Genomic DNA, 22,573 nt, shown 5'->3' with positions numbered 1-22,573 from the left:
AACATTAGGAGGTTCGTCACCTGCATACATCCCACTAGTTTATTTCAAAATTGGCGAGTCACACTTCCCTAGTTTCCCTTGTGAGACATTTTTGGTGTAAAAATGCTAAATGATTTAAAAATATACCATAAAGAGACTGTAAGTCGTAGCCACTTAAAAAAGATTTAGATTTTTTTCACACTCCTTTTTAGACACTCTTTAGATTTTTTTTCTATGTTAAAACTATTAGCCTATTTTTGTTTTGTTTGTGAGATTTTGTAATAAATTTTTGGAAACATGATATTAAAAACTTCAAATAGCAATGTTAAAAATTTTATTCCACTAATAGTTTATATTCTGTTTATTACTAGTGTTTGTTTATAGTATTGTTATTCAATTTATTATTAACTAATTATTTAACTTTTATATGATCATGCAACTTCTTTTGCTGAATATGTGTTTACTTTTGAACGTGCATAAAAATATATCCCAATTACTATTTTTTGCTTTATTTACATTCAATTAATAACATTTCTTGTTTAAAAATGAACATGGCTGTGTAAATGCAGATTGACAGCCTTGTCTTTTGAAATATACTAGTGGCTAATATCTCTAAGAGTGGGCATCTGAATAAAAAAATAAAAAAAAATTATCACGTTTTCATAAAAGTTGAAATTATTCTGAAATAAAAATTTAATTGATAGAAATTTAATTAATTGGAAATTATTATTTATTAATGAATATAAAAATTAGAATAATAATTAAATCAATTTTGCAATACTCCTATTACATGAATAATTTTTACATTGAAACTCTAATTTTAAAGTTAAAATTTTTTAGTTGTGTTAAATTAATGATTCAAGTATAAAAAATTAGTTTTTTTTATAAAAAATAATTATCTTTTTAAACATATTGTTATAATTTAAGAGGTAAAAAGATAAAATTTTGTTTACTTTTTTAGATTGGCAAGAAAGTAACTATGACTAACATTTCTTTTTGGATTTAAAATGAAACCTTCATTTTGTTATAGAATTATGAAGGTTTAATCATATTCGAAGGCTATTTGCTACATTCACTATGTGCCTCTTTAATGTGGGATGATGGTGGTGGAGTTATTACCTTTAAAAGAGTAAGCTTTATTTTATCTATCAGTTAATTAATAAGTTTATACTTAGTTATTATAATACATATTTGGTATGTGGATGAACAAGTCTTTTTAGACAGTTGTGCTTTCTTGCTAAATTTTCCCATTTAGATAGTTTCTTTGAAAAAATTTAAAGTTATAAATTTAACAATTTACAATTTTATTTTTAATTTAATAAATTTGATTTGCAATAGTTTTGGCCCCTACTACGTATAATTTAAATAAATGTTTAAGACCTGTGAATCATTTAGTAAAGTTTTTAAACGCTGGCGGAAATTAACAAAAGATTATTTTAATTGTTATTTTGCCATCACTATAAACGTTAGGGCCTTTTGGGCTTCCAGGTTAGCAACAATGGTTGTGTGATAGTTTGAAACCATTGAGTATATACAACAATTATAGTAGATATGTAATACAACAATTAAGAATAAGTGTACTAGTTTTTTACTATATGTTAAACTGCATGAAATTGTTTGTTTCTGTAGATTACTGTAGTGACTAGATTTCAAACAAAATTTTCATTCTATGTTTTATGTTCCTCTCTAACTGTATATTATTTTTAAATTGTATTTTTAAACTTTACTATAAGTTAAACTTTTAGTGTAGTCAATTTTTCAAGTTAAATGTATAAATTATCATTTTTAAATTTTTGTTAAAGTATTTTATTTAAGATATACATGATTCAATATGATAATTTAAGTAATTTACATTGCATTAAAACTTACATTCAAATGTTTAAATATGTATAAGAACTCAGAAAGATTACCAAATAACATTTTTATTGTCATATATTTTTAATAATTGTTCTGCAGTGATGTGTCATTGTAAATTTTTTAGTTACCTAACAATTAACTAATATACACATATAGCAAGTTAATATATTGCATAAAAATGCTATGATTGAAAAGCCGGTAAGAATTTAATGTCTTACAAATAATAACTTTTTAAATTTTAGATTTATTCATCTCCTCACCATCAAGATTCTACTAAGTATTCAGAAACTGTTTATAGTGCTGTAAGCATAGGCTTCATTGTTAATGGTATACTAATTTTTATTGGTTATTAATTTTTTATTTGTTTAAAATCTGTCAGTTCAATAAGTATTTTTTTTAAAAATTGTTCAATTATATATATATATATATATATATAAAATACTTTTGAAACATTGATATTTTGTGTTTTGTACCCAAATAACTGTTCTGAGATTTGTTGGAATTATTATCTTTGTTTTTTTATCACTGTAATTTGAAATTTGTTAAGTGCCATTTAAATTTCAAAGTTCTTCACGCTAGATATTCTGAATAAGTACTTTTTTTGTAAATTTATATTGTTGTATATTCTAAACAACGTAATAAGAATATAGTTTTAAAAATAAATTTAAAAATGCTTCATTTGCATACAATGCTAAAACTGACAATGTCTTTTCACTTTAAGAAATAAAATTTAAGCATATTAAAATTTTAAAAATTATTTAATTTATTTAAGAACTGTGAATACATAAAAATTTTTGCCAGCTTCCTAAATATCAGTTCTGATTTTTGTAAGATAAATACATTGATATATTAGTCCTCTGACTTTAAAGGGACTTCATTCTTTAAATACACTAACTGAAGTCTACATTAGGTGGAGTAGTGAAATATTATAAAATTTAGCTAAGGATCCTTTGTATGAAACATAAATTGCTAATTTAAAAAAATGTATCAATTATTTGTTGTTACTATTGTCTTTAAGTTGCTTGAAAAAAATAAAACGGTTACTTAGGCTGTAATGACCAAGGAAAATTTATGATAATAGAAAGAAGTTTGCTTATACTAAGCAAATATGAAGCTCTAAAATTACTTAACATGTGTTAATGTTAACAAAAAATGCAAAAATCTTAAAATTTCTCTCATTAACTAAAGACTTGACATAAAACAAAGCTGCATTAAAGACCGCGAATTGTGTTACATTTGTCATGACTATAAAAAATCCTAAAATTTTTGGATGCTCGGCCAATCATTTTAGTCCAGAAATTATATGCAATCTTGCATGCATGTTGGCGCATGTAAACATGGCACAACATCTTTTACAAATGCATATTAATGGAAAACATGAATTTGCTTATTACTTTTTTCAAAAAATGTATTAACAGCATCATCATCACCTAACCATGACCAAGCCTCTAGTCCCGTTTTCAGGGCTCTATCTTTAATCGATCATGGTAGGAATGCCATATAATTTTAACTCTGGTCAGAGGACATGGATAATGTCAGAGCTAGTACCCCTCTCTCCAAATTTCCACACCATAACCAACAAGAGGACTGTCAACCTTATACAGATTTAACGTTCACCTGGCTGCATAAACACATCGGTTATTTTGTCGTTTTTCAGGATCGAACTCACTATCACCATTGGTGTAAGCGATGCCTCAATCTGACATCTTTGTGATCTTGATTAAAATTTAAGGAATTATGTAATTAGTATTTTATGATGATATTTCTAATAAAATATTTACGTGCCCAGCCAGGATAACAAGTCAATGCCTGAGACATGTCAGCTAATGTAATTTTCGAGCCTTGGCATTTGTAAAATAATATTATTTGTAAATATGTTATTTCTTTTCCATCTTTGATTTTTAAATGCGTTATTTCATTTTCTAACTTATGATATAAAGTGATTACAAATGTTTTCTATAATCAATTTGTTGTTATTGGTTCTCATAAAGTATTAATGGCTAAATCTTTACTTTAAAGCAGGAGAGATAATTTTTTTACATTGAAATGACAGATGCACAACTTCTTTCCTTTGAAGAAACGTGAATGTGTCAGGGTGTTAATAATTGGCTTAGCTTTAAATACATATGAAACTGAAATAAAAATTATAAATGAAATAAAGCATACTCAATTTCTTGTTTTTTTTCCCCTTTAAATATTAGAACTCTTTAGACTTTCTGTTTACTTAACATTATTTGGATAAAAAGACTGACGAAGTTTTTTTTTTAAATGCTGCATATTTTTAATTAACAAAAAGTATATCAAAATTGTGCTATAAGGAAATAATAAATAATAGAGAGAAAAAAAACTTTTAATTTAGAAACATTATTAAAATTTTTTTTTTAATGAAAAGTGTTTTTTTTTTTAAGTATAATTAATTCTATAGATTTATTATAGATAGCTAGTGTGATCTATCAAATTATCTGATATATTTAATTTGTGAAAGACTAATATATAGTCTTATAGCTGAATATAAATTAAATAAAAAGGACAAGGCATTACCCTTCAACCACCAATTTCAGACTTCTGAAAGTAAAAACTATTTAGGAACTCAAATGTAGAAGTTCCTAAATAAAAGTATGTTAAATGTTCAGTAAAATTATTTTAAAGAAATGCTTTTGTATTTTAAATTATTCTTTTTTAGAAAAAGAAAGCTTGAAAAAAATCTATAATGAAGAAATTACTGAAACAGAAAAATGGCAATTACATTTAAAGAAAGAAGAAGAAAAAATTAATTCAGAAAGAAATCAGTATGGAGATCTTCTTATTGTAGATGACATTGATATTTATCGAAATTTACCAAACAAAGTACTGCAATTTTTTAAATGGTATAAAATCCTGTATATATTTTTTAAAATTTTTATAGTACTAATGTTATATATAAATGTGAGAGAAAATATTTTTAATTCATTTATATTATGAATATTATTTAATTTTTCAAGGTTACATACAAATCAGGATTTTTCATATGTAATGAAAACTGATGATGACACTGTCGTAAATCTAGAAGCTTTAATGAAAGAATTACAACAAACTTCAAAATTCGACTCGAAACAGCTATGGTTATGGAGTAGGTAAGAATCAATAAAAAAATAATAATTAAAGTGTGAAATAAATAATTTTCTAATGTAATCCTAATTTCTGATTTGTTTCTGATCAGCATATATTTTGGTGAATTCAGTTGACCTAGTTCAGTTCAACCTCTAGAAATGAGTTTGATTTCTTTTTTGAAGGGCCAAATCATTCCAGCTTGAACACTTTTAATCTGAAACGGATTTCAATATATGATTTGTAAGAAAAGATAATTTTTTTTGTAAAGTTTGATTGTAAGAAAAGATAATCTATTAGAAAATGAAGTCTTTATGCTTGAAAAGAATATGGTTGCAAAGGCTAATCTCTATAAGATTTGTCGTAAATGATTTCTATTCAATAGCAATAGTATGGGTAGACTAATAACTGAGAATATTGTGTTACTAAGACATTATTTGTATTACATCTTCATGAAAAATATTTAAGATTGAGAAAAAGAGGTTACTAAGATTACTTTCTTTCTAAGCAAAACTTTATTTTGATTAGGCAAAATAAACTTTAGATCAAAAAGTAAAAATGGTTTTGCTTAGCTGGTACTTGATCTGGATCTACACTCGTTAATTCGATAAGAAAATAATAATTATCTACAAAATATTTCCATTGTCTATTTTTAATTTATTATGTCACTAAAACTGGATTTTACCTGGTGTCAAAAAGTAACTTGGACATAAAATATAAAATTTTAGATCTCATTGAAATTTCAGAATCAAAATTTTAAATAAACATGAAAACATAACGTTTTGTTACATGTTTTCAAAGTGATTACTTGAGTTGTAAAGTGTCTCAAAATTTTCTACTATGTGCTGCAACTCACATGCTGATATTTTGTACAATTTCTTACAAAGGAAGCTTTTAGAGATGAAGGGATGTAAAATTTTTATGAGGTTTAGCACAAACTCTTATCTCCAAGACCTACCAAACAAGAATCTGGTGTATAGGGGGTTCATTCTTGTGCTTTGCACTGTTCTTGAGCCTTTGTTCAATGAGCTGGAGTCAAATCCTATTGGATCTATTAGTTTATACAAAAGATCCTATTGGATAATAGTTGAACCCTATTAGTTTATACATAACTTTTAGAGCCAAAGAAATTTAACATCTACCAAAATAGGTTTTTGAGATGTTGTTATAAAAAACATTTGGTTTTAAACTTTCTCCAAGCCATTTCTTGTTCGCCTGTAAAATTGATGGAGTTACATAATATTCGTTTTGTTTTTCTTCTCTCTCTTCTAATTTTTCCAGTGCAGCACTCATACTTAATCTAACTGATCTGTTCTCTTGAAACTTTTCATATATGTTATCGAGACAATAAAACAATTAAAGTGAGATTATAAATAGTTATGGTTATTATTTATTTATTTTTATTATATTACTGATTTAAAAACAATAAAAAATAATAAAATTTAAAGTCGAAAAATGCTGTTCAAACAAGTGTTATCACTCTAGTTTGAATGAAAGGAAAATTGTATAATAATGGAAGCATGTGACAAATAAAATGAATATCACTGTTCTTAAGTTGATTTAATACTAGTATCTACAGTGCTGTTGTCAGTCTTATAAAGTTGGCATAATTCAAAGTCAGAAAGGACTTTTTTTTTACACACATTACTGACTCCATAACATATTTCGATTTACATATAACATATTTCCCTATTAAGCTTACACATTTCCCAATTCATCTTAATTTTTAGCAATACAATTTACATGTAGCATACCTGTACATCAAATTAACTATCAAGAAATAATGTATTGGTTGAAAATAAAATATTACAGTAAAAATTAAATTTTAAAACACAAAATAAATACTGATGTTCACAACTTATATCATTAAAATTAGTTTTTGAGTACTGATTCTACATTAACATTTATTTTGTCAGAGATTTATTCACTTTTAATTTAAAAATTTCAAAAGCTGTAATCAGTATTGGTTTATTTTAATAAAAATTAATACAAAAATGAAAAGTATCCTGATTGATAAATATCAGTTTGCATAAGCACATATTAACTACCATTAAAACTATCAACTTTTTTTCCTAACAGATTTAGGAAAAATTGGCCCGTAAATTATGTGGGTAAATGGGCTGATGATGACTATAGATCTGATTACTATCCTGCATTTCCATGTGGTGCAGCATATATCACATCTCACCAAACTGCTAGCTGGTTGAGTCAAAATTCAGATTCATTGTTTCCATATCAGGTAGATATTCATCTCATATTTAGTTTGAAATTGACTTGATTTATGATTTCCATGTAGGTTTTGTAAAATTTTCTTAAGGAAGGCTAAGTTTGTTTCATATATTTTAGTATTCTTATTAAATATGCCCCTTAGAGGTTGTCAATTAATATTTAAACAATGAAAAAATAAACAAAATGTCAATTAAATCAAGAAAAGATGAAATTGATCAAAGCCAGTCTTGAAGTTGCTTCTAATAATCAATTTTTATTTTCTATCTTATAGATCTAGAAATCTATCAAGTTTTTTATTTTTAATCTTGTCTTTCTCACCAGTAATTCATTAGGTTTTGATAATGTTTTTATTTTGTCTTACTTAAGTATTTGTTTGCAACTCCTAATGTGTTTACTTCATTTTTGACGATTCTAAAAATATCTATTAGGTGATTGCAAAGAAAAAAAATTTAAATAAAAAGTAATTGCTTATTATTGTTTTTTATAAAACAATTTTTTTTCTTAGACTTTTTTCTTCTAAATTTTGTTTTTTTTGTATTTTAAATTATTAATGAGTAAAATTTGTTTTTATCAATTTGATCCAAGTTTAATTTTTTTTTATAGAATTTTGAATAATTTAGTCTATATAAAAAGGGTCCAGATTAGTTCTTAGCGATAAAAACAATTTTTTAATAAAATTAAACTTATTTTTGTTATTACATGAAATGTTTCGTTTTCAGGGGGAAGATGTCTCTATTGGAATATGGTTATCAGCTATTAATCCCACATACATAGAGGTATGTTTTCAGGAACTGTATGTAATAATGTGTGTTAAATGAAGGCTTAATTTTATATAAACAGTTTTGAAACAATAGGTATTTGTGATCCATAATATTATATAGTAGGCATCTTGTTACATATGGCTTGTCAAGAAGAAAAAACTAAGTATATCTAGAATGCAAATAAAATAATAAACTCTATTAAAATCAACAACGAAAATAATCTAATAGTTTGGAAAATAGATGACAGCAGATGCATAAAAAAGATCATTCACCGCCAATGCCATGGTCAACGAAAACAGAAAAGACAGAGAAAATGATGGATAGATAAGATTGAGAGATACCTCAGGAGCTAAAAAATGAGAAATTAGAATGCAAAAGAGCAAGAGAAACTGTTTTGGAGTAGAATATCCAGGGTGGTCATAGATCATGGGTAGCATGGACTGTAGTACCAAGGAGTAACTGTAACTAATATCTGGAATGCATGATGTAGGGAGGTCACCATAATTCTTAACTACACATACATATTTCTACTCATCTTTTATTTATTGTATGCACATAAAAGACAATCAATTGTATTTAGACTTCATTCCTACCCTTAAGACTTTATCTTCTTGATTTAACTCATCAAATAATAGTGGACTAAGTGGAAAAATTCAAAATATGTTTTAAATCATTTTTTAATTAATTTTCTCAAATAAACTGATGCTGGATATTTACTCTACTTGTCAGTATCTTTTTAAACACTTAAAATACAAGGTCGTCCCCAAATAAAATGGGGAAAATGTAGCTGGCGTAATTTTAGTTTTAATTGAATTTTTATGGCAATATTATATTAATGCAATTTTATAATCAGCATTTTTTAAAAGATAGTTATATTATTCATTTGTCTATTTTATATTTCGTTATAAATATCTTTGTTTACGTTTATTATACACTGAAAGAATTTTCCAAAAATATCCAAACTGGTTTTCATCAGTTTAAGCAATAATAAAAAAAATTAAGGAAAATTTTTTAAAAAAAAGTGTAAAAAAATTGAAAAACTCGCAAATATATGGTATTAAATTGCTAATTTAAAATTACTAGTTACATAATTTTAGTGTTTATTTGTTTAATTAATCAATAGAAGTACTTGAAGTTTTGTTTTCCTCGATATAATGAAGTGATGTCTTCATTTATTTTTGAAAGGTGGCTTGGAGTGATACTCTATCATTAGAAATTTATTAAGAACAAGAAAACATTTAATATCTCATATGGCTGGAAAAAGGCATCTTAAAAAACAATTATTTTTCACATATCACAATATGAAAGGAATTATTGCATTTTAAATTGCAATAAATTTATAGAAAATGCAAATAAAGATTTTTGTCTTCAGGAACAAATTTTCGCCTTTTTTTGAAATTGTAAGAAATAGAAAAGTCTTAAGTGATTGTATTTTTTTATTCCGTAATTGTTACAAAAAAATCGAAGCGCAGGTTATAACTAGAAACTGTTCTAAGATCACCAGAAAAAGAAAACATTAGTCTTGCTCTGAAAAGTCATGAATAGCATCAATTGATACTGTACAAATCTGTCTCTTTACTTAAATCTTTGTGGCAAGTGTTTCTAAAATACTTAGCATTGTTAATATCACATCTTGTTTAAGCCATTTCCTGAAAAATTTAATTTGATAATCCTGTCAATCAAACTTTAAAGATGTTCACCGAATTTTATCCCACTTTTGCAATATGTCCAACATATTTACTTTAATGTTGAAGTTAGTTGATTCTACAGGCTGATTGAGATGTGATAGGGTTCGTGAATGAATGTTCATAAAAACAGTCACATATTTTTCAGCCTACTTAACTGGTTGTTATGCCATGGTCATTGAAAATTGGGGCATATGATAGACTCATCATGTAGATGTTGAATAAAAAGTTACACCTTGATCATCCAGAATGTTATAAACAATATGTTGGTTCATATTTGTGGTCACATCAATGAGAGGATCCAATCAGTAATAAAAATAAACAACTCCCAAAATGTCTTAGGCTAACTTCTGGTTTCAGAATAAGTTACAGTATTAGCACTGAATTAAAATTATGTTTAAAAATATAGATGTAGTACATAGTATATAATTTACGCTGTCCCCAGCATGTTGCTATATTTTAATTATCTTGATAACTAGTTTATTTTTGAATCAATCCCTTATTCAAATTGAAAACAAAGAAATAGTAAAAATACATACAAATTGAAAAAAAAAATCAAAATTTCAATTTTCAAATTCTCAAAAATTGAAAAAAAATTCTGCAAGACTTCAATTTTTTGAAATTTCATAAAAAAAAGTTTAAATTATATATTTTTCCTTAATCCGTTTAATTCAGTGAAATTAAGCTAAATGTTGTAATCTCATTGCCTTAATTATAGGATGAACATTTTGAATGTGATTCAAGTTGCAATAGCAACAGCTACAATCGAGCACAGTTGGAACCAGAAGAAATCCAAAGAGCCTGGTCTGTTTTTAAAATGTGCAAAAATGTATGCTCTTGCACGAGCAGATGATTTTAATTCTATTAAGTGTGTTTTCATATTATGTAAATGTATTTTAACTCATCCTTACAAATGAATTTGATATAAAACATATGAAATAAAGAGGAGCTCTTTAGTTTCCAATTTTTTTAGTGAGACACATAACATTTTACAAAAACATATATGACTCATTGGTCTAGTTCCTATAAACATCTTACATAATTTATTTACACAATTTTATTATAAAATAATACATATATGAGAAACTGAAGGGCATAAAAGCCCTCTTCCAACAAAAACATCAGTTCCTTAATGTAAATAAATTATATCCAATAAGAGCTTTCATTCTGTTAAAGTAGTATGAGCCTTTGTTGATAGACAGCAGCACAATATTAGTTCAGTTGTAAGAATATCACTTTGATTAATTTCATTTTTTCAGTGACAAAAGAATGTGTTTACTTCTACATTACAAAAATGTATATTACCACGTTTTGCCCCCAAGGTTTTAATATACTAATACAGTAAAGAACCCGTTATCCGGAAATCAGAAAACCGGAACGAAATTCGATAAATTTTGCCGCCATTTTTTTTAAAAAAAATGTGTTTTTCGTCATAAGATTTCGAGATTTTTCTTTCTTTTTTGAAAGATGTTTACCTTACCATCATTTTGGAAATAATCATTAGTGTATTACTTCATCGTTTCTTCTTCTTTTTAAGATTATTTCCAAAATTTTTTTTTTTAGTTGGGTTTAACAATAAAAAAAACGGCTTTTTGTAGCGATTCAGAAAACCGGAAAAATCAGTTATCCGGAATAGCGATGGTCCCGATCGTTCCGGATAATCGGTTTCCTACTGTACATAAATACCATATTAACAGTTTCAAAAAGGATGACAAAAAATATTTTACATTTTATTTACAATTGAGAGAGTAAAATTATTGCAGAATAATTTAGGCAGCAGATTGTCTATAGTTCTTTGTATCCAATAATTTTTTACCACACATTGCACAAATTCCTAAAAAGAAATTATCTATTTGAGTAAATGCAAAATAAATTAAATAATAAAAATTTTGTCAATAAGATTTCGTCACTAAGCAGAAAAAAGTGTATTCATGAAAATGTTTGAAAGATTCATTATGTTTCTAAAGTAAATTAAGGGTCTGTACAGTACCACAGCTACTAATTAAAAAAGCAAAAAACTTAATAAATAAATAAAAATTATATCAATTCACTTTTTGCATAAAATAAAATAATTTTCGAAAAAAATCATACCATCAAAAATTGAATACTTTTATTTCATACATTACTTAACTTCTGGTCTTAGTATGTCATCTATTGGTGTAAGATAAATTTTTGTTGCACTATTATATGTTCTATTACTAAGATTTATGATTTAAATAAAATGGCATTGAATGAGTACAATACATGCATGTACTCTTTGGCACTAGGTTTATTTGCTTTACACCGTTTTTCTATGAAACAACAAAAAATAAGCCTCTTAAAGTGCAGGTTAAAATGCAGAATCCTGCAGGCAGGATGAACAGAAGATAATATAAATAGTTTTCCATTTTTTTAAATTATTGAAAAATATTTCATTTCTCTTTGTAAAAGAAAATTATATAATGGTCTGCAAAATGTTTAGTTAAAGTTTATAATGTTGGCTACAAAAAGTTCTAACTTTGATCAGCAAAAGATAAACAAAATTAGTTGAAGTTCATTCTTTAACTTTTCTGAATTTCAAAAACAATTGATCAGAATGAGTAAATGTTTTTTCCCCCACCTTATTATCCTTTTTAACAAGAATTTTAAAAATACACATTCAGAACGGTGGTTAAAGAACATGATGTATTTGAGTTTTTTTATTTTATTTCTGATATTGAAACAGACATCACACTACACTAAATTTGTATTAAGTATAACAAAATGCAATTTAGATAAGCTGTGTACACGATTTTTGATATTGCAATAGTTAAAGAATCACTAACTCTAATACGAGAGACAGTTTACTTATAACTAAATTTAATATAAAAACAATAAAGCAAATGAATAGCATTTTAACTTTGAAACCAACTTCATTAATTTTCAGATTTTTTTTTTTTTTTTTTTTTTTTTTTTTTTTTTTTTTTTTTTTNTTTTTTTTTTTTTTTTTTTGTTTGTTAATGGCACCTTTATGAAGTAAAATTTAGCTTTTTCAAAAAAAAAGAATTAACGCTTAAAGATAAATAAATAAATAAAAAGAAAAAAAATTAAATAAAGATAATTTTAAAAAAAAGTTGTTAGTTTTGAAAGCAAAAGCCAAAATTATTATGAAGTAAGTGATATATAATCCACAAGTATAAACCCAAAACAGGTCAGTTAAAACTTAAAAATTTATGAAATATTTTAAATATGTTACCTTTTTTATAAGCACAGGCTGAAAAAAAAATCAAAAATAAAAATATTAGTAAGTTTATAAACAGCATATTAAAATAATTATAAAGGAACAAGGAGCATAAATTTACATAATCTCTAAAGCAATGAAACAAATATATTTTAGACTTTAAGTTTGTTATTATCCTTATCATTAATAATAATTTGTTCTTTTCAAATCTGAAATACACAAAATATAAGGTAATGTCTGGAAATGTCTTAGAACTAAATTAGACATTGAAATAAGAGAGAAATTGATTTCTATTACTGAATATTATCTATTAAAGTTACCAAAGAATATTCTTTTAAAACAGTAGTTCTTAAATTTTGTTCGAGGGAGGTTTGTTTTATTGTCAAAGCTATTCAAAAGATAAAAAAGACAAATTCAATAACAGGAAACTTTGCATAATATAGTTAAAGAGTTTGTTTTTTAACGCAAATAGTTGTTTTTTAAATTAAACACCATTTCTGTTAGTAAAATTACCCGAATTTTCAATATTGCTTCTGATATACATTTACTTTTTTTTTGTCGGACAACATAATTAACGGATGATAATGGTGTTGTATTTAACATGCTCTTTTGTTACTTAAAAATTAAGTTAATACATTCATTAATTTTTTAAAACTACATTCCTTAAATTTGCAGCAAGAAGGTTTTATGCAATTTTATCAGAAATGTCTAATAAAATCTAAACTTATAGGTGTAAAGAAATTATTAGAATAAATAGACAATAAAATTACCTTGACAATAATGAGAACCAGATTGATGAACTTTTTGGCGGCATATTTTACACTCCATAAATTTTGCATAAGGCGCAAACCTGAAAAAGGAAAGGTTGTAACAAAATCAGCCAATAATAGCAATTTAAAACAAGTTGAAATATTAAAAAAATATTAAGACTTTTCTTAATGGTTTCCTTTCATGATTAAAAAAAGTAAAGAGATGATGTTAAAATTCTTTACAATAAATCAGATTAGTATAAATCAGATTTGTTAAGTGTCATATAATCCCCGATCTAAACTGCCCAAGAAACCTCTCCTCTACAATAGCTAGTCTATGCACTAGATATTTCAAAAGCATGAAGATCTCACGCACCAATATAAAATCCCATCCCATCTGCAAGTACTGTCCTCATTTGCAACTAATTCCAGACCATGTTTTTGACTGCCAGGCCATTATCGGCTCCCTCTTTCAACTGGGAGCACCCCCCATCGAAATTCTCCATGGCCATCGGGCCCCAGAACTTGCAAATCTTGTTATTAAGACTTTTGGAGGACTCTAATCTTTGCACTAGCACTGTATGCATAGACACGACAACAACATCAAGTGTCATATGGGGAAATATTACTCCATAATAAATGTTTCTGTGAAATGCTATTATTTACAGATCAAGGCATTTAGCATTACAATCAACATTTCTTTAAAGACCCTTTTACTTTTTAAACAACTTTTTATTTTTTATATTAAAAAATAAAATAATTTTTTATATTAAAAAATAAATACACTGAGAAAGAAAAACTGGATATCTCATTTATTTATTTCTCCCTCTTCAAAAAACAACGAAGATCCAACTAGTTCTATTGAAAAATTATTATTAATTACTACAAACGGATTTTTTAAAAAACGATTCACCCAAGAACTAAACGTTTTCTTCTTTTTTGAAACAATTACAAACCCTGTTTTTTTTTCCTAGAAATATTTAATTTAAATACCAAGAATCTGGATTTATTTCGTTCCAACTTCAAAATTTTTAAATTTGGTTCAAATAAGTTTTGATGCTTAACACCTTAGTAGCAAATTTTTAAAATACAGGATCATTCAGGAAATAAAATGCTTAAAAGAAACGCATATTAGTACAAAAAGAATAAAAATTACGTACACAATACAATGAAGGGAACTCAAACGCTCCCCAATGTCTCTGAAGGAGTTACAAATTATATGGAATAGGCAAGAAAAATCATTCTATATCAATTTGTTCTTAACTATTATTTCCCCAAATTTTTCTGATATAGGAAATGATCAATGATTTGAGTTTAATTGGCGATTGCGGCAATTCCATGTAGCGTTATCTCAGGCATCTCCAAGAGTCTGGACTTAGCCCTGCTCCTGTTGTAGTATTGGTCTCATTTGTGCGAAAATATATTAAAAATAAAATGGTATAGAATGTTTTTTGTTTATTGATCGTGTTGTAATCCCTCGGGCAATGGTGAGGGAATTCGAAATTCTTTTTCGTTTTCTTTCATTTTGGGTCACGATTTTCTGACGACTATAATTTGAAATATTGAAGAACACGGTGATCACAAATTAACTTCGACAACACTATCCTGTAACGAGATTTTCGTTTGTGAGATAGTATAAAAAATGTTATTTAAAGTATGTTCTCAAGAATTGTGTTAAAAACGATTATCTGTCTCCTTAAAGTTACAGTGACAAAATTTCGAACTTTTCAGTGACATCACCAAGTTATCCATCGAAACGTGATCCTTAACGTAAAAAAAAATATTAGAATAAAGTTGAGACGATATTTTAAGCATGAAAAATTGAGGCGTTAGGCAGAGGTGAAGAAAAGAGCATTTTACAAATTTTTGAAGTGCCAGCGATTCGGCTCTATTGAACGTGCTCATGAGAAGAGAAAAAAGTCATTTGTTTTTTCCTCTGTCTCTAGTGGCGATACTTTCCGTACTAAAATTATCATCCATTTAAGCTTTCTGCAATGAGGCACTAGTTTCTATGAAAAAAAGTAGACGCTGACACTCGAAAATTTCAAAATTATGTAATCTGGTAATCCCAGGAGAGTTGGCAATTATTTTCCTTAATATTTTTTGGCAGATAAATAATAGCTTTATAAAAAGGGGTTGTATGCTGGCTAACTTATAATTCCTTCTATATTTTATCATTTTAGAGGCATGTAGTACACGTAAAATCATATGTATCATGAAGTTGTTTTGAGCTGCGCTCGTAATCCTTACGCTATCCTTACAGACAGAAAAGATATTTAGGAATATTTAGAACACAAATGAAGGTAAGACACAATAATCTACCGTGAAGCGTTTTTTTTAAAAACTGTAGATCTTATTTTAAGATTAGCTGTTCATTTACAGATAAATTTCGAAAAGGATTCAAGTTTGAAAGCTGTAACAGCAATTTACACAGTAGAATAGTTCGTAATTATATGTCCAATTACTTTTCAAATAAGTCACATCGTTCAAAGAAATTCCGTTTTGTGAGTTAACTGAAATATTTTAATTTCTGGGGATGTGCCATTTTATAGCCATATTGGAGTTACTGTGTCGCATAAAGGCAAACATATTGATGAATATTAATACTTTAAGAAGTAATATGAGCTTTAATTTCAGATTCCGCATTTGTAAAAATAATGTGGTTTACATTTTGTGCGATTAAAGATTCCGCACACAAGTTTGCAGGGATGTATCACTAAACAGCTGTTTGTATTTTTATTTCAAGTTCAAAATTTTAAGGCAATTAATGAATGATAAATAATAATAAGTAATAGTCAGGAAGACAGTACTTTATTGTTCAACAAGAACGGAATAAGAGCTACTTTCATCATCTAGATGAGGTGTTTCCAACTTACATGAGGCCGGGGGGTCGCAATTAAAAACACCAGTCAAATAGCGGGCCGCAACTTAATCAAAATTTTATATAGAACTCTTATGTTTGAAGGAACATTAAATATTACTGTCAGATTTTTACCAAGTTGTACAAAACAAACGTATTGAATTACAAATTAAAACTAGAAGTAGATTTTTAAGCAACATACACGATTATTTTTGTATTTGAATAAATATTTTCTTGGATGCAAAACCTGAGAAATACATTTTTTTTGCATCGTTGGTATGTTAAATTTCACAGAAACAAAAAAATTAGGTTATTTTTTTTTTAAACAAAATAAAAGTATTTTAAACACATATAGATTTTTTATGAAAATCGTCCGCAAAAACGACAACTACATTTTAGATCGTGGGCCACAAAAAGAGGCCGCCAAATTGGTAACCACTGATCTAGATCTAACAGACAGATATCTGAATCAAGACATTTGCTAGACAGTCACAAGAAATTACATAAGAATCTTATTCGTTGCAATCCTATTATATTGCTCAAGGTTTTTTGATATTTTCTAGATATTCGATTTACAAAATGTCACCTAGTTTCAGAGAAACAGACAATTAAAAAACGCCACATTCATCGTTCATGAATCATTTGCTAATTTTGTGGGCAAACTGACGAGTGGATCATCGTGGGATTACCTTCAACCCAGAATATCTTGTTAATTGGCCACCCACTATAGCGAAAGGTGCAAACTTCGGAGTATGCATCTTCTTATAAATCGAGAGTGGTGCTAAAGGAATGTGACCATGGCCTTCATTCTAATTTTAGAAGAACACACGCTAGCACTTGCTTGTAAGAGAAATTTTGACACGACGGGAAATGGATCTCCCAAATTTAATTACACATGTTGCATCATGTCAATCACACCTAGTTATTGCTAAATCTAGTAGAAAATAAGAAAATAAAACACGTGAATGTCGAACACGTGATTTATTTGAGCCTCACATGTAATGATGTGGAATTTACCAACATATCACAATAATGTTAAAATGGTGAATTAACAATTGAAGTTATTATATAAATGCTGGTTATAAAGAATTAACACCAACCATAAAGAAGAAACGATCTGTGGTTCATCATTCGAAATTCATAGGAAGGTTTCATACAAGACTAAAGAACCAGCGCAAATTATTTATAAATCATTAAGATATTTTTTTCTTTTTTGAAATTCTGGGCCACTAGTCTTAACTCACTTTATAGAAGAATCTTTTAAGTATTGAAAATGATAGTTGGTTCAAGAATTTTAACGTTTCTTATTCTCCACGTCGTAGTAAAATAATAACTAATACTTTAAATGTTACTACTTGTCATCAAGATAATTGCTGAAGATTATTACCCTGCTATCTTGGGTTTTAACAGTGCATCAGCAGATTTGATACGAAAGAAGTTTCACCAGATGAAACGTCACAAACGTTTCATGTCGTCGACTCATTAAATGCTATAATCTAGAACAAATGTCGCCACACTTATGAAACGTCTGAGCTATCATCTCGTTTTTAAACCACACCGTGAGCTATCAACAAGAAAAAGAACTACCAATATTTATTTATTTTTTATACACTTGGTTTATCAGCTCAAGTAAATAAGGTTGACCAACGAGTACGTTAACGCGATCTACCGAGATGGTCCCCGGGAGCTTCTTGCAGCTCTTCGATCGATGGTTTGGCGCTCACTGCTCTCGCGAGGTGTAAAGGCATTTCGCGAAAGTTTCATTCTAAAGGCGGAGTTTTAAAAGGGTGAAACGTAAAAAAACAACGAAATAATTTATCTACAAACACGCAAACGTAAAAAATAGCGAAATAATAATCAACATTTACTGCACTGTATCGATTTCTAAAAATGTTCTGAGGTGAATCGTGGTGGCTCCGGGAATAGAGCGTTCATCTCCCGACGAGGTGACCCAGGTATGAATCCTAGCGGTGGCTTGTTGGTATGAAATCTGCTTCCGACTCGCGCCGACCATACTGCTGAAAGTAAAATATCCTCAGTGGTAGACGGATCATAGGCTAGAATTCCTTTGCCGTCTACCTAACCGTGGAAGCTTTTCGTGGTTTTTCTCTCCATGTAATGCAAATTAGGGTTAGTAAAAGTTCTCACACGAAGGCTATTTTGTCTCAACGTTTAATCCAGGAGTTTCCTTATCCCCTGGGTTGGGTTCAAAATGACTAAGAAGTTGAACATTGATAGTCGCAAACTCAGAATTGGATCGGTTGTTCAATGCCGGTTATAAAATAAAAAAAAAAAACGTTCTCAGGTATATTCGATATTCTTTGACCGTAAAAGCTTGCACACTTAGCTAAGGTATTTTGGAAATTAAATTAATTAAATCTATCATTACAAAGCGTACGTGTCACTATTTTCAATGAGCATGATAAATTTGGTCATGCTATGTTAAAATGTTCAATTTTTGGTTCCAATGTCAGCAGATGAACCAGTATCAAGTTCTTTCAGCTACTTTTCATACGATAATTCGACTATAATGAAAATATTCATTATGTAAATACATGATGATATGTAAACGATAACTACTTTTCTGTTAGTTCTTTATAAAATGGTGGGATACATAGTCCGTTTCAAGATGTAGATTAAGTAAAGTTAGAGATCTTTCGAACTTACTGAAAAAAAAGAAAAACTCATTGCGTTATGCTATGTGTTAGTTCTTTAAAAATAAAAACTATTTCTAATGGTTATTTTTAAAGATAGTTTCATCTGATGTGTGATGAATTCTGTACTTCTGGTTCAGTGATACATATAAATATACTGTTAGAAAAAAATTATTTTTTGTAAATCATATCGATCTTATTTTGAGACAGGATTTTAAGCATGAATTTTTATCTGAAAGCTTTATGCTGAACCTGATCAGACATCAAGTCAAACTTGGAAGTTCTTTGTCAGCATAAATATCTCTACAGGTATTTCTTAGATTTAACGTAGGTTTTGGGGCAGGGATAGCCTGGTTTGCAGGGCGTTAGGCTCACGTTTATGAGAACGGGAGTCCCAGTGTAGTAATAGGTACACATTAAATCTGTCGGGTCGCAAAGTCCTCCATGCTTCCATAACAAATTATACCTCTGGGGGAACAGAATTGGAGATTGATCGTTCCCTGATTCAGGTTAAAATTATGATCTGTGGATGAATGAATGGGCTCGCTCTATAAACGGGTGGGACGTATAGGTGTTTCAGAAGTCGAATTTTTGGCCATAGATCTTGCCACTGGTAAACAAGAACACTTGCACACCTTGCATTAATAGACAAAAACAACGTAGGTTTTCATTGAGAGCAATTTGTGTTGCCTATGCATACATTTTCTTCTAGCATGTTTAATGATTATATTTTTAATTATGAACTATTATGTCACGTAGCAATCAAATGTCGAACCAAATTTTTTCTCCTTACCTGATATTACGAATTACACAAAGGGATTTGTCGGAGAATTTAAAGCTGCCTTACTCAATCTATGGCCCATGGCAAAAAATGCTCGGAAGACTTAGTTCGCTATAAATTTTAATTTCGTGAAAAAACAAGTTTATCACATTTTAAGTTAGTACTGCAGGATATTTACTTTGTGGTTGTGTTTAATATTTCAAATCTGAAGTGCCAATTTAAGAATGATCCGATAGGTTAGAACAAACAATCTAAGCAGTATTACTTTGAATAAAAATTGCTCGATTATCAACGAATATAGAAAAGTATGTATATTTTTGTGATTATGATCCCCTTTTTCGGTTTTATAATATGTTGTAGACGAGTCATAGTCATTTCGTTCATTGTTTTATGTTTGACTGGTGTAAAGTAAGGTTAAAAAAAAAAAAAACATGTGACTTATGACGTCAGCGCCAGCTGATACTTATTAGGTCCCTGATACTTATAAGCAAAATGTTAATTAACGTGAAATTAATTAAATACAATTCAGTATCACACCTTGAATTTGTTTAAATATAATTCTTTCTCGTCTACATCTTTTTCTTAGATTTATTATTTGTTTATGTTTTTTTATTGTAACCGAGATATATTTTTGCTTTGTGTACCTGGCAACTTCCATGCATAATTAGTTTGTTTATGTTCTACATGGCTTCGTGTCTGTCTTATTCTTAAATAAAAAATATATGGTGAGAGAATTAAAATCCTTTTGAAAGAAAATAGATTATGTCACTTATGAGAGCTTCTCTGGCTTGGCTTACTCGAAACAGAATGGAAAGAGCAGTTGCTAATGTAAACAAATGACACGCTTCAACAACCGATCACAGGATCGGGATACCCACACTACGTTACTTTCAGATATCCCATTGCGTAACACGTAAAGAAATAAAGCGTTTATTTTAGTTTTAAGTTAATCTTAGTTAAAAATTGAAATAAATAAGTAACTCTTTCGTTTTCATGCAAGATAAAACTTATTTTTTCCTTAACAAGGAAAGAAGTTGATTTTTGTTTTTAATAATAATTTACGAAAAAAGTGAACCTTTTAAGAAATGAATAAATTAAAACCTTGCTTTTAGTCAATACGCTAAAGAGATTTAATCCAATTAAAAAAAAAATATTTGTGCGAAATTGTAAGCTTTGTTTACATTGTACTTATAGACACTTGACAATTCGATGAAAAAATTTCCAATAGAAAATAAAACGCAATATAGAATAAAAGTATATTATAATAATAATAGTTTTCATACAGGAACTATATTTTTAATCATTAAAACTTTAACATTTATTCGAACAAATTAATTCGAAACAGCACATTTATCCAAATAAATATCTGCCTTTTTTTTAGATTCTGATGATATTATTTATTTATTTATTTTAAAATGCGTTTCTTGAAAAAATATGCTAAGTGTGGCTAAAAAGTTCGGGGAATATTCTAAAACGTTTTACGCAAATTTATAAAATTTTCTCAATGGTATACCTGTATACCTGCAGAGTCGCGATGGCTCAGGGGATAGGCGTTCGCCTTCCAATCCGGCGTACCGGGTTCAAATCCCAGTCGATACGAATTCCGCATCCTGCTTGCACCGACCACAGTGCTGACGTGAAATATCCTCAGTGGTAGACGGGTCATGGGTTAGAGTCCCCTTGCTATGAGGCTAACCGTGGGAGGTTCTCGTGGTCTTCCTTTCCATGTAACGCAAATGTGGGTTAGTTCCATCAAAAAGTCCTCCACGAAGTCAAATTTCCCCCAATACTCGATCCTGGAGTTCCCTTGTCTTCTGGATTGTGTTTAAAATCACAAGGCTAGGAAGTTGAACATTAGTAGTCGTAAACCGTCTTTGACAGAGATAACTTTTGAGAGAAATATTAGCAGAAAAAGAAAAGAAAACTGCACGAATCGTGAGTTTGTTGAAGTTAACCCGACAATGGCTTCTGTTAATAAGCTAACAAAAGATTAAGAGAAAGAAGAAATAACCCTTTTTTGTTACACCATTATTATTATTGTTTTCTTTTTCGGGAAAAAATAAAATAATAAAGACATCAAAATTGTAGTTGGCAGCAAATTTGATTAATTGCTTTCATTGTTCAATCGAAACAATAATATTATTTCATTTAAATTTAAAAAAAAAAAGAGTTTAAAACTATTGTTTTTAAAGACTAAAAAGAGGTTAAAGCAAAAGAAAATTGATGGAAATACCTTTAATGAGCTATAAAGTACGTGGAAATCATAGCAAGTAAGAAAAATTCTAGAAACAAAATTCTAGAAAATTCTTTAAATTCAAGGTTAAAATAGGTCACTCAACGTTAAAGCTTTTTTATGAATGCAGTGGGAAAAATAAAAACTGAAAGAAGACATTAACTAGTTCGTTAAAATAGTTAACCCTTTGAGGCTGAATTTTTATTCATAATATTTTTTATACTTTTTTCATTACTTTGTATTAAATTAGGTCAAAGTTAGCGAAAAATATTATGTTTAGCGTTTCAATAATTTATGGTTATGAAATATAACATAAACCACCGGTGTATTTTTCTGCGGTAAAGATAAAATTTTCAAAATACAACTCACTTCCAAACAATAATTTTTCAAATTTGCACTTATTTAGAACTAATAGAAATCGTTATTCATCATTAAAAAGTCTTTAATTTTTAAAATAAATTATTGATAAATTTTTGAATATGGATGAATTTTTTTTTAG

General features: G+C 28.2%; 2 protein-coding genes across 4 annotated transcripts in view; one reads left to right on the top strand and one right to left on the bottom strand.

The window, feature by feature from the left end:
• Nucleotides 1–10,557, top strand: part of LOC107441986 (UDP-GalNAc:beta-1,3-N-acetylgalactosaminyltransferase 2) — an 18,914-nt gene extending 8,357 nt beyond the window's left edge. Inside the window, exons 6-12 of one of the 2 annotated variants that reach the window (XM_016055413.4) lie at nucleotides 1,010–1,108; nucleotides 2,079–2,163; nucleotides 4,520–4,703; nucleotides 4,818–4,949; nucleotides 7,003–7,162; nucleotides 7,872–7,928; nucleotides 10,317–10,557. In XM_016055413.4, the coding sequence (XP_015910899.1) occupies nucleotides 1,010–1,108; nucleotides 2,079–2,163; nucleotides 4,520–4,703; nucleotides 4,818–4,949; nucleotides 7,003–7,162; nucleotides 7,872–7,928; nucleotides 10,317–10,451 (852 nt within the window). In that variant the 3' untranslated portion in view covers nucleotides 10,452–10,557. The remainder of the gene's footprint in view (nucleotides 1–1,009; nucleotides 1,109–2,078; nucleotides 2,164–4,519; nucleotides 4,704–4,817; nucleotides 4,950–7,002; nucleotides 7,163–7,871; nucleotides 7,929–10,316) is intronic. The other variant, XM_043045973.2, reaches the window with a different exon arrangement.
• The window catches only part of LOC107441989 (cysteine-rich PDZ-binding protein), a 41,334-nt gene continuing 29,311 nt past the window's right edge, over nucleotides 10,551–22,573 (bottom strand). For both annotated transcript variants that reach the window (XM_071180710.1, XM_043045977.2), the window contains 3 exons: nucleotides 13,568–13,647; nucleotides 12,813–12,830; nucleotides 10,551–11,432 (listed from right to left, as the gene is read on the bottom strand). In XM_071180710.1, coding sequence (XP_071036811.1) covers nucleotides 11,368–11,432; nucleotides 12,813–12,830; nucleotides 13,568–13,647 — 163 coding nt within the window. In that variant the 3' untranslated portion in view covers nucleotides 10,551–11,367. The remainder of the gene's footprint in view (nucleotides 11,433–12,812; nucleotides 12,831–13,567; nucleotides 13,648–22,573) is intronic.

The sequence above is a fragment of the Parasteatoda tepidariorum genome, chromosome 1 (genome assembly GCF_043381705.1).
Source record: "Parasteatoda tepidariorum isolate YZ-2023 chromosome 1, CAS_Ptep_4.0, whole genome shotgun sequence".
NCBI lineage: Eukaryota > Metazoa > Arthropoda > Arachnida > Araneae > Theridiidae > Parasteatoda > Parasteatoda tepidariorum.
This window is presented reverse-complemented; position numbering and strand designations above follow the sequence as displayed.